Raw genomic sequence first — 13,059 nt, 5'->3', positions numbered from 1 at the left:
TTGCGGTGGAAAATTCGACGTGTGGAAGAGAGATAGAAAGGGGACGTAAAAAAAGCTCCGTAAGTACCGTATTTCCAGAGAATTAGCATTCTTTGGAGAAAACGTGTGTTGGAAACGCAAATTTATTATGGCACGAAATTAGCTAGTACTGTTCCGACTAGGTACGAAGGCGAGAATTATTATTATTCGTGTAAGTAGAAATTTTCCGCGGACACGGACCAATTATTATTAACTGCGAGCTTTAGATAGATCAGAGAATATTACGATATCCCCGGGATAAGTCCGGATTTCCCATTGCGCTTCCCGCCCCGTTATTAGATCGGCTTACAACAGGAACTTTCGAGGGTTCTGCTTTACACAATGAATGCGAAATGATGATTAAATCGCGCCCTCGACTTTAACGACGAGAGAAGAAGACGAGCTCTCGCCGATTTCGCGATTTTACGCGCCCAAATATTTTGATTTTCAGCCTGCGGGAGCTGTCTGGAGTATAATGCAGTCCTTAACACCAACCCGTTAGGATTTTAATGCGCCGGGGCGATATATCCTATACGTAATACTTATTCGTTCTCCATAAAAGAAACCGTAAAAGTCAGCGCGCAGCTTTCGAGGCGAAGACAATTTCGAAAGAGAAGCGTAAGGTAATGATGCCTATCGGGCGCCGTCGACAATTTACGTCTTCCGTAAAGCAGCTCTTTCAGCTGTCGACACAATGCGGATTCTGCTCGCGATATACGAATCTCCAAATACTCGCCTCGACGGCAATTTTCTGCATTGGTAGCGTTTACTGAAGCCAGACGAAAAAAAAGAAAAAAGAAATTGTCCCGAGCGAAATAAATTCGAGCGATGGAAATGTCCTTCGAAACTTTTACACGAAATTCTCGCCGATCAATTCTTCCTCGCGTAAAAAAATATAAATAAATATATAAACGAAAACCGAAATTGGTAATCTACCGATATCTCTGACGATCACAATTAGTAGGAAGAGAACGGTGCGGCTATTTTTGCGAAACCGCGCGCGGAATTCCGGGTTTATTATGCCGGCTGTCACGAATGCCGGTGTGCGCAGTCGTCTTATAGCACAGTGGTAGAAATCTCTCGGATTTAGCCGCAAACGCGGGGGTTAAGCCCGAAGAAATTATCAGAGGCCATCAAGGTAATTACGGAGAGTCGAGAGCGGCGGCGCAAAGGCGCCGGGTGACGAGGGAAGAGAGAAGAAGATACTGAAGAAACTGCTCGGCCAACGCACGGCTATTACCTCTAATCACGAAGAAAACGCGGGCTTTCTCTTCCGAGCGGTGCGCATTCTTCTCCGCGGGTCCGGAAAACGTCGCCGGATTATTCGAAAAGTCGGTTTCATCGCTCGTTACTCGACCGATGTCGGAGAAATAATACGGCTCGATCACTGATTATCACGAAACGGCGCTACATCGTTTTCTTCTTCCGCGTAGAACCGGTTACCACTTAATGACAGGATTCCGCTGAAGATTGAAAATACCATTTTCTTTAAATTATTTGAAACTTACATTTTTTTTATAACATTATTTTTTAGAATTATCGAGTTAATTTTTCATATCCATCTTTTCAATATTTCTTAATCAACTTTATTTTTTTTTTCTTATTGTTAATAAAAATATATATGCATTTATTGCCAAACTTATAATTTGTAAACTATTACATAAAAACAATTGAAAAATAAATTTAAAAACTAGCTAAATCTTATTCATTTAATTTTAAATAAACACGTCACACAAGTTGAGGTATAAAAAAAATTATTATAAATCTTGTAAACGCGGTTATATATATATAAAATAAATGCGTAGTATTTACTTGTTAACATTTACTGAGAATTCGCATATGTGCCGTTTTGACTCGCCAATTCTTCCGTGTGGTTTACGTAGATCGCGAACCGATATTAAACCGCTCCGGCAACCTGAAGCGCGCAAAGTACTCTTGCTTGCCGAGTGAAATGATAAAATTGCGAGTGCTCGGAGGGAGAAGCGCGAAGCAAGGAAACCTGCGAGAGGTGCCTCCAGGCGAGATACGATGACGCTCGGACGGATTTAACGCGATCGGCCAAGCGTTTAAATCTACCACGCCGTAAGGACCCGTGCTCATCGTGTATAGGGTGCTCCAGAAACGCGACACTTAATATATTCTCCTGCCTCGCGAAGATACGAAAAGATGAGTGTGGAGAAATTTATATAGTCTTGGAGGAACCAGCGCGACGTGGCGGAATTCTTGCCGCTCATACATATCTTTGGAATTTATTAAAAATCACGTGATTTCATTAGAAAAATCGGCACGGAAAAATATCGCAGAAGAGAAAAAATATATTTCGAAATATATTTAAATCTCGTAAATTTCTTGTTTCTGAGGGGAAAAAGAACATATATTGATAATCTCAATGAATCATCGCATACAAAATTGTATTCTCATTTTAAGTATGTGTCACTCATCTTCATATTTTCTACTAAAATAGGCGCCAAAAGAATCTTCTTAATTTAAGAGGAAAAATTCCCTAAAGGGATATTTATTTTATATATATATATATATATTTAAAAAAAGAATTTTTTTCGGTGAAATAATGAAATCCAGAAAGAAAGGATGATATTCTTAAGCACATCAAAAATATAAGATAAAACTTTTAATATGCATGATGCATATATTCTATTTAACAAGCTTGGATCACGCTGCGACGGACAGACGGATAATCCCGCACCGCAAATACGTGAGAATACGAGAGAAATCCGTGAAAGAGTACAGAATCTCGCGCACAGGGAGAAAGAGACGACGAGCTCCGTCGCATTATTGTCGTTGCACCGCAAATGAGAGTGCCCGGGTGCCCGACGTCCGGTGTATAAAACGGAGTTTCGTACTCCTAATTTAGTGCAGGTGTTACGCCAGGAGGATCTGACGCGCGGCTCTCTCCTTCTCTCTCCCTCCCGCGAAAGATGTCCCGGGGGACATTGGATTTACGTCGCGGTCTCTCCGCATAGCAGCGTTCCGTTCCTGCTCGTGCGCCGCGCCGGACGGAAATTGCTTCGTGAAAGGGCCGATTATTGCGCCGAAGAAGGACGGGACACGACGAGGGAGCCTGGAGAATTTCGTAACCGGTCCCGTCCGTCCGTCTGTCTTTCTCTTTCCCATCAGTCCGTTTGGCCCTTCCGCCGGACGAATGGCCTCGGACCGCCTGCGAGATCTCGTAATAGAGCGCTCGCCATCGCGCTGAGTCACATGTACTTCGTTACCGGTTTTGTGACGCAGCAAAGGGCCGCTTCAGAAAATATAGATATGTATTTATAGAATCGTGTTGTGAAATAGCGAAGAGAACTTGCGCGCACGTCTGGAAACTGGGACGAAACGTTCGAGGTTTATATCGATACACGTCAAATAAAAGGAAAGCACGGAGCATCAAAACGTTTCGCTCTCTTGACTTTTCGGCAGAAATACTAATTAAATTTTACGGCTAAAATTACGCGAACGGGCGAGCGCTTCCAGTGTCATTCCTGTAACTTATTCATGAAAGTTACTTATAAACTTGTTTGCCTGACCCAAAACAGCGTGACCTGACGGCCGTACCGTTTTTTTTTTTAAACCATTGAAAGATTTCTATCTTCTCTCTCGGCGCGCTTACGCACATTTATTAAAATCATATTAATTAAAAGTAAAAGGGGACCTTGTATCACGCTTCGTGACATTTAAATTTTAAATTGCTACAATTATTTTAATCTCGTTTTACGCATTTCTCGCAACGATGCGAGTACATATGAAGGCCGGGGAATCTCGGATTTGCAACATCATCTCGGATGCGAGGACACTCGGTTTTACGACTCGAATCTTCTCCACCTCCTTTTCCCGGTCAGCATCGCCGACTCCACAGATTGTACGTGCGATATTCGCGCATGAGAGTCCTGGATTTCGCAGGACAAGGAGAGAGAAGGTAGAAACGTGCGCGATAAGACAACGACCCGTAGTAAAAGCGGGAAAAACGGGTGCGCACGAAAAGTCGTACCGGTGGAAAATTTAAAAAGATATCGCACATTACCAGGGGGAGAAATATCCCACCTGAACATTTCTCCAACACACCTTTCTTTTCCGCTCTCCTTTTTATTTCCCGATTAATAATCCCGCCATGCGAATAAAGATGATGTGGCCGAGGCTGTATTTTAACACGAAATTCATACGCGTTTCCAAAAATAATTGGACGGGAATATTAATTTATGCATACAATTAATGTTTTTTTGTCATAATCGTGTAGTTCAAATATATATTGTACAAGTATTTATTGCGACACGCGGAAACGAGAAAATGAGAGCAGATTTTGTATATTAATGAACGATGAGAGATTGAAATTTGCGTAGTAAAGCCGATCGTACGTTTTCATTACGAGACAATAATGAATCGAGTCAACGATATGTTGATGTTGTGATTCGATTTGTCGATACCTCAATGTCTATTTTAATGTAACCATGAATTATAATCAGAATTTGCACATTAATATATTTATTTATTTATTTATTTATTTCAATTATCGGTGTCGGCTTTTCCATATTTGAATATCGTTAAATTCGTTCATAGATCTTTTATGTACCGATATAATTATATTTTATAACTATAATGAAAAATATATATTTATATACATAAATGTTTATATGTATTAATCTTCATATTATTGAAATGTAATTATGTTTGTTTTATGTTATTTATCAAACGATATTCTATCATTTTACATTTTTTATTTTAATATTTATTAATTTATTTTAAATTATGTTCATTTGTATTATAAATGTAATAATATACACATACTATAATTAATTATAATACTTTATTACATTATATATTTTTGAATGAGACATTTTCCAAGTAACAAGTATATATTTGCTGATAAATTGTGTTTTGTTTCATACCGTGATTTGTGATTTCATGCTTTCAGGTGACAGTAAGGGACGACGGTAGACCTCCTTTATCGTCGACCACGAGAGTCGTCATCGAGGTTGCGGACGTCAACGATCATGGACCTGAATTCGAGGCAAAATTCTACACGGTCCAGATTCCAGCGTCGCCGGCGACCGACAAGCCGCTCTTCCAGGTACAAATTTCTCGGAGAATTCTTTCGTGCATTATCGCGTCTTGCCTCCAATTGACCGTTCACCCAAGTATTCTTGTAAATAAATTTCCACGTCGACGAATGGACCCCGAGTGAGAGAACCAAACGATCCAACAAATCTTTCCCCGCTTTCTCTGCGTAAAAAGTATATCACCTTCTCTATCTCTCGTTGTACATAACGCGCGCATTATTATCTGTACAATTTTTAAATCCGCAACGCGATGATGAATCACCTCGCGACACGAGCGGTTTAAACTCCCCATTCGCGTCTCGTCAACCTCGCGACGACGATTTGACGCTATCTCGAAGGACACCGCGAATATTTCATCGACGCACAAAGCAGGGAGGCGCACTATCTCTTTCTCTGTCTCTCTTTTTCTGTGTGTCAGGCCGTAAAAAAAAAAAAAAAAAAAAACCAGTCTGATATATTATACCAACAGATCGCTTGCGACCTCTCCTCCCTCGCTTCTCGTTATCGTTTTCCCATCAGAGCCTTCTCCTCCTCGATGTGATCAAAGTAACCCGTCACCGAGTATCGTCGCGTAGAAAGGGTAGAGATTTTGCTCCACAGGCCCCAGCACGTGCGAGATTCCCAGTACAGCATCATCCCATTTCTCTCTCTCTCTCTCTCCCTCTCTGGTAACCTTTGTGAATACGAAGGCGAACCTTTATGAACGTCGCACGTCCGCTGCAAACACGAGCATCGGCCCTGGAGGTCGGCCGACGCAAATTAAATTACGAGGCGTCGCGTCGTTGAAACGATGCAGACTTAATTGAAGACGGGGAAAATTAACGACCTTGATTTAAAACAGATCAATACTTAAATTGCACCGCTCTTGCAATTAGACGCAAAATCCAAACGGTGCTTTTCTCCTCGTTTATACGCATCCAGCGAAATAATCATTATTTCGCTGGATGCGTATAAACGAGGAGAAAAGCACTGTTATTTGCATTTGCAAAGCATTGTATTTGGATTTTTTTAAATACAAAAATTTGTAATATTTTTGCTATCCATATACAAGACCTAAATGTTAATATTATTTGTTTACTGTCAACTTTTTTAACATATTACATAAAAGAAAAATGCGGATGAAATATTTTTTCTGCTGCAATATTATATTAAAAAGATAAAGCGGAGAACGAATTTTTGGAGAAACAAAGGCTTTGCATTATCAAACAATATCTATCAAAACCTTTGAAAAGGAAAAAGCAACATTAAAGAAGACTCTCATTACTCTCATGTTTACGCGCATTAAAGTACATAGGTCGTGAAAGATTTATAATTTGTACGTAATATTGAATGGAATTTGTCGATATAAGGCCAGAGAGTAAATACATATATGTATACGAAAGTAATTATGCAAAAATGTCAGGTTTTTCCCCGCTAAAAAAAAACACCGCAAAGTTGCGCGTGGCTTTATTGCGTCGAAACTTGAATCGACTTTGAGTTTTTCTCGAACGACGTGACGTCGGGCAGCAAGAAGTAACGAGGATAAACGATCGCCACGTAGACACGTAGTCGCGTCGCGTCGGGAGAAAAGAGGGAAAAAAAAAAGGAAAATTTGAATCGCCGATAGAAACAGAGTCCTGAGGCTAAATGCTGTCCTCTCTGGTTCTCGACAGAAATCGAAGAACCGCTCGCGGGAGTTCGACCTTTCGAGCGATACGTTACTAGAGAACGGGACTTGGGAGACATTTAGCCCCGACACCCTGTCAGGAGATCGTATCTTCAGGGTAAGGACACCTTGGCACGTAAAATAAGCGCCTGGCTCTCTCGTCGCGCGCGACCATACATAGCTAATATATATGCATATAATATCTTATATATAATATATACCAAAAATCACGCGTATATTATATATTTTATATTATATTTGATGGATATGCGGCTGGATTATATAATTTCTGCGCAAGCTCTATTAGTTCACAAGCGCTTTCATACCTATACCGATCGTGCATTTTAGTCATATCTTTCTGATTATATACATATTTCTTTTTTTTTCTCATGCACTGTTCATCGATAGAAAGGCTACATGTGTATGTGCGCATTTAATTAATTACATCTTGATTAGTCGTGCATATATTATTGAATCAACCAGTAAAGTTAATAATTCTTTGGGAAATTGAAAGCACAACGGCAAATTTATTTCGTAATTAAGCTTTCTGTGCGCGACCACTCAAGGTACAATTTTCTTTATGCGTTACATGTGAATATATATACAAGGCGTTTCGTAAAGACCGGATCAACGTTTAAGGACAAGATCATTTAGAGACGAAAATGTCGAGGGAGACCATCATTTTTTGCATGTTCCTAATTTTTGCCATTTTGTCTCTTATTGCAACTAAGCATTAAATTGAAATTATTTCAAAGTAAACTCCACTTGAAATTAATCGAAGAATATGTGATTTTGTTATATAATATTTCATTTCCACAAAGCTTAGTTTAAACCCCTTATTTTCAATCGCTTATAACTCGAAAATGATTGGTGCCTCGACATTTTTGAAAAATCGCCTCCAAATGATCCCAGAAATCTACCCTTAAATATTGATCGAGACCCTTAAACTTTACGGGAGACCCCGTATATATTGGCTCTTTATAGCATATTTGGCTGCGCCTTTATTCGCTCCGTATATATCTGTTTTTCTACTTTTCTACCTCTAGTCCTCCCGTTCGTGTCCTTCCCTCTGTATTTTGATAATTCGCGTACCTTTCTCGTCTATGTGTATTGTGCTCCTGAATGTTGCCTTATCGTATATACGCGAAGCTGTCGCCTGAGAATGTTTCGTTATCTCTTATCGCTACTAATGATTGCACCGTCAAGGGTCTTGATGCGGGAAAATCAAGGATATCGGTTTCGCCTTGAAATTTTCCGCACGATCCCTTGGCTTAACACGGGCCATTTGCGTTTCATTATTACAGAAACTCCAGCAGAAAAATCTGTGCGCGCTCGAAGAATTTTATATATATCGCGTAACATCTGCAGAGAAGAAAAACGCAATTCGAAAAAAACATTTATTTTTATACGCACGATCGAACAGTCGAACGGAATTAGGGCGAAACTATACAATAGATCGCGCCTGCATATATCTCGCAGGCGCGCTTGAAATTTCCAAACAGCGCAGAATGCATGTGCGAAAATGCATGTGCCGCGATAAAACGAGTCCATCCGCCGAGAGAGAGATATCCGAGGGACGTCTTTCTTTTCCTCGCGACGACAATGTAATTAGTCAAATTTATATTTCGCATTTTGATCTCTCGAGTCTCCGCGCGCGACGTCGTCCGGAAGAGAAAAGGAGTCGTCATCAACAAACCAGGCGTATGTACGAAGGAGAAAAATGCTCGCTCGGAAAAGAGATCTAGATATCGCAGCGGAAAATAATGTGTAGACAAGCATATGTTTCCATATGTGCATACATCGGACTTTTTCTCTCTCTCTCTTTCTTGCTGAAGATATAACAGGCGGATGCACTCGTAGCAGTTCTCGTTTCACACGGCTACTATCTCACGTCTTCTTAGGTCCTTTTCGATCAATTCTTAATTTAATCATTCATTAAAGGGTTGCCAATTAAAATAAAATAATTCAGTGGGATCAATTATATTTCTGATGATATTGTCAAGAAATACAATTGGTCACAGAATTATCCTGTCCTGTTGGACCCTTTAAACAACGATTAAGTTAATCGGAGTTTTTGATTGAAGTGACCTTTCGATTTTAATGTCACTGCGATCGCGATCGTTGACACGCTTGAAACTGATCATGACACGTGGCGATAGAACGGCTGCTATACATTTCGACGATCTTAATTTTTTTTTTCAATGTACCGCATGCAAATTGTATGAATGCGCTTCGAAGATTCTTTGTTTCGCAACGTTACAAGGAACTATAATTGCGAGCACAAGTATATTTTGTTTTAGAAGACATATAATATAATATATTACGCCGGCGTATTTTTTATTTAAGATTAAAGAAAAATCATTGTTTAATCATCTCTCTTGTGATAGAAATAATTATTAAACGAGTTCGTGCAACATTAATTTTATTTATAGTGTATATTCTGTACACGCGGTTATAGATTAGACTAACATTTGATTTACGCCACAGTAGATGAATTTACCCTAACACGCGAGATAACTCTCGAAATTTGCGTTAGGTTCTTGCATACGATCAAGATATCGGGGAAAACGGAAGAATCCAGTATAGCATCAAGGGCGGTCGAGGAAAGGGCAAGTTTAAAATTCATCCCAGCACGGGCATGGTGTACTCCCAGCGTGGATTCGAGGCTGGTCAAGAATACGAAATGATGGTAAATAGTGTACAAATAACTGTCTTATTTAAGAAAGGAATCATGATTTTATCGTAATCAAGATATCGAGTATATAGGATCGATTTGCGAAATTTAATAATTAGAAAGAGAGACCTTAAGATAAATATAAAAAAAATAAAAAAGATAAAATTGGTCACTCATTAGCAGTGTTTCCTGTTATCTAACTAAAATTATATAGATGATCTACATATTTTCATATCTCATCTTTATCCAGATAATTTTAAAATCATCTAAGCACAACACTGTTCGCTAGTTATGATGGATTATAACATCTCGTAAATAAATGAAAATTCTTATAATGAAAATGAAATGATGACAAATAGAGAGAATATCTAATGAACAATAAAATTGACTATTATAATCGTGCAAAATTATGTAAATCTATACTGACATATATAAGAAACGTATAAAAGAAGGATGTTGGAACAAGAAAAAATTGGAGTAAGATTTACATCGTATTACGCAAATTACATCAAATTGGGTCTCAGATTCCGACTCTATAATGCAGCATATTCATACCGATGTAGACTCGATTCGAATCGGAACTTCCACGTACGCTATATATATTCCATAGATACGAGCGGCCGATCACGGAGAACCCCCGCGTAGTCATCAGACTCGAGTTTCCGTTCAAGTCGTAGATGCACCAAAGGAATCGGAGAACCCTCCGGCGTTCAAGACAAATAATCAAAGCGTGCAAGTCACGGAAAGCGATCAGGCGGGCTTTTTGGTCGCGCTTATGCAAGCCAGCGACAAGGATGGGGATTCTTTGTGGTACGATATTTTAGGTGAGAGATCAATACTTTTTCATAATAATAGACAGTGTTCCTTCTCGTACTGCGAAAAAGCATAGTTGTGCAGTGATTAAACTTTTAGATTCTACAATATAACACAAAAATAAAAATGCATATATCTATCTTTATAAAAATTAAACTTTTTTATAATTTTTTTAAGCGCGCAGTATGTTTATGAGAGAAAATAAAGGAAAAAAAATAATTCTGTAACTATATCAAAAGTCTACGTATTCTTATAATTTGAAACTGATTCAACCATGTTGAAACAAAAGTCCTTGGTTTTTTAAAGAGGTTCCGTTGTTTTTATACAAATTCTAATGTTAATACTACAACATTAAAATGCTAAATAAAAAATAAAGAACATATGTATACCTACATATTAGACATAAAGTACGACGGAACAGAGTGCGATATATCAATCGAAAAAAAGAGGTAAGTCCTAAAGTCTACCGATGCATTTTAGACGGCGACAAGCGCGATGAGTTCTTCATCGGCCGCGACAACGGAAACGTGCTGCTGGCGAAGAGGCTGGACTGGGAGACACAGAACTTTTACAATCTCACGATCGGTGTAACGGACGGGGTGCACACAGCGCTGACGCAGCTACTCGTTACTGTGATCGACATCAATGATCACCGGCCGGAATTCACCGAGAGCACGTATCACGTCGACATTTCCGAGAATGTCGAGGAGGGCGAGAGAATCCTGCAGCTACACGCGACCGACGAGGACGAGGACAAAAAGGTCTTCTACAGCCTGCACGCGGCCCAGACCCAGGCCTCGCTCGAGATCTTTCATGTGGACTCGGTTCTGGGCTCGATTACCCTGAAGAAACCGCTCGATCGCGAGACGATCGAGGAGCACGTGCTAACGGTGATGGTTAAGGATCAGGGCACCCCGGCCAAGCGCAATTACGCCCGGGTGATCGTCACCGTGCACGATCACAACGATCACCAGCCCGAGTTCATCAGCGAGATTATTCAAGGCAAGGTGTACGAGACGTCGCCGATCGGCACTGCAGTGGTTCAGATGTGCGCGATCGATCGCGATCGCGGCGAGAACGCCAGGATCACCTACTCGATTACTTCCGGCAACGTCGGCAACGCGTTCTCCATCGATCCGGATCTCGGTTTCATCCGCGTCGCGCGCGAACTCGACCTCGGCATCTCCTCAGAATACATACTTCTCGTGAAAGCGATCGATCACGGGTCTCCCGCGTTAACCAACTCGGTACCGGTTCACGTGATGGTGACGATGGCCGACAACGCGCCGCCGCGATTCACCCAGAAGGAACTGTCCGCGGAGATATATGAGAATCAGCAGCTGGGTACGTATGTGAAGCACGTGGAGGCGAGGAGCACGTCGTCCATGCAGTTCGAGATTGTGCGCGGTAATCGCGACGACACGTTTTTCGTGAATCCAAGCACCGGCGTGATCGTCATCAAGAATCAGCTGGACTACGAGAAAACCAAGTTCTACAATCTGACGATGTCGGCGACAAACATGGCTGGCGCGTCGGCCATGTGCAACGTCATCGTTCACGTGCTCGACAGGAACGACAACGCGCCGCGATTCCTGCAGGCGCTCTACAGCGGCGAGATCAGCGAAGGCGCCAGTATCGGTTCCCTCGTCCTCACCAACACCAGCGCTCCGCTGGTCATCAAGGCCGAGGATGCGGATTCCGAATTGAACGCGTTGCTCAATTACGACATCGTCGAGGATCTACCGCGAAAATACTTCCACATAGACTCCAGCACCGGCGCCATTCGCACGGTCATGCTGCTCGATCACGAGACCATACCAATGTTTTCGTTCCACGTGAAGGTCTCGGATCTCGGCAAGCCGAAACTCTCGTCCGATACCACCGCCAAGGTGATGATAACCGTGACGGATGTCAACGATTGTCCGCCCAGATTCTCCAAGACCGATTACAACGTCACGCTTCTGATGCCGACGTACAAGAACGTCGCCGTCATTCGAGTGAACGCCGTGGATCCCGACAGCTCTGAGGGAACCGCATTAAGGTATGCAAACTGCCAGCGGTTTTTAATTATTAAGGTTCTCCTTCCTTTCTCATATTCATTGTTAACTGTGTTTCATTTATCAAGTGTTTTTATTGTCGCGATACAATATTAATATCTGTGTCTTTTAATTTTTATGTATTTGATATTCGTTACAGATACGACATCATTGACGGGAATAAGGCTCACACATTCAATATAGATGCTCAGAGCGGTATCATTACGGTTAATAATCCGGAACGTATGAAGAGAAGCTATCTCCTTCACGTGCGAGTGTCAGACGGCAAGTACTCGAGCGTGGCGCAGGTGAACGTGATGGTGGAGAAGTCGGAGAATTCCGGTTTGATCTTCCAGAAGAACGTCTACGAGGGTGCCATCATGGAGAATTCCACGAAAATTACGACCGTAGTGGTGGTAAATGTTCTTGGTAGCTCGTTGAACGAGCACATTGTCTTCAGCATTCTTAATCCCACCGACATGTTCGTAATCGGGCCGACTTCCGGCGCGATCAGAACCACCGGCGTGCGATTCGATCGGGAGGTGTGTGATCATTATGAATTAATCGTCGAGGCGAAGAGTCACCCACCGGACCGGGAGAAGCCGAGGGTGGCTCACGTTATAGTGAACGTCACCATACTCGACATCAATGATAATTGTCCAATGTTTGTTAATCTACCCTACTACGCTGTCGTGTCCGTTGATGCTCAAAAAGGCGAAGTCATTACAAAGGTAGAACAATTTTTCTTCAATATACATGACTTGAATTTTGCTTTCTTCAATTTGTTTCCAACTAAAATTCTTACATATT

The 13,059-nt window shown here is 41.3% G+C and overlaps 1 protein-coding gene across 7 annotated transcripts in view; it reads left to right on the top strand.

Moving 5' to 3' along the window:
* kug (FAT atypical cadherin kugelei) overlaps positions 1 to 13,059 on the top strand; it is a 310,594-nt gene that overhangs the window by 282,241 nt on the left and 15,294 nt on the right. For 5 of the 7 annotated variants that reach the window (XM_029316158.2, XM_029316161.2, XM_029316157.2 and 2 more), the window contains exons 7-12: positions 4,937 to 5,092; positions 6,734 to 6,844; positions 9,263 to 9,415; positions 10,011 to 10,224; positions 10,694 to 12,254; positions 12,410 to 12,980. In XM_029316158.2, coding sequence (XP_029171991.1) covers positions 4,937 to 5,092; positions 6,734 to 6,844; positions 9,263 to 9,415; positions 10,011 to 10,224; positions 10,694 to 12,254; positions 12,410 to 12,980 — 2,766 coding nt within the window. The remainder of the gene's footprint in view (positions 1 to 4,936; positions 5,093 to 6,733; positions 6,845 to 9,262; positions 9,416 to 10,010; positions 10,225 to 10,693; positions 12,255 to 12,409; positions 12,981 to 13,059) is intronic. The other 2 variants (XM_029316160.2, XM_029316159.2) reach the window with 1 other exon arrangement.

Source organism: Nylanderia fulva, unplaced genomic scaffold (assembly GCF_048542155.1).
Source record: "Nylanderia fulva isolate GAGA-0341 unplaced genomic scaffold, ASM4854215v1 Scaffold7, whole genome shotgun sequence".
Taxonomy (NCBI): Eukaryota; Metazoa; Arthropoda; class Insecta; order Hymenoptera; family Formicidae; genus Nylanderia; species Nylanderia fulva.
This window is presented reverse-complemented; position numbering and strand designations above follow the sequence as displayed.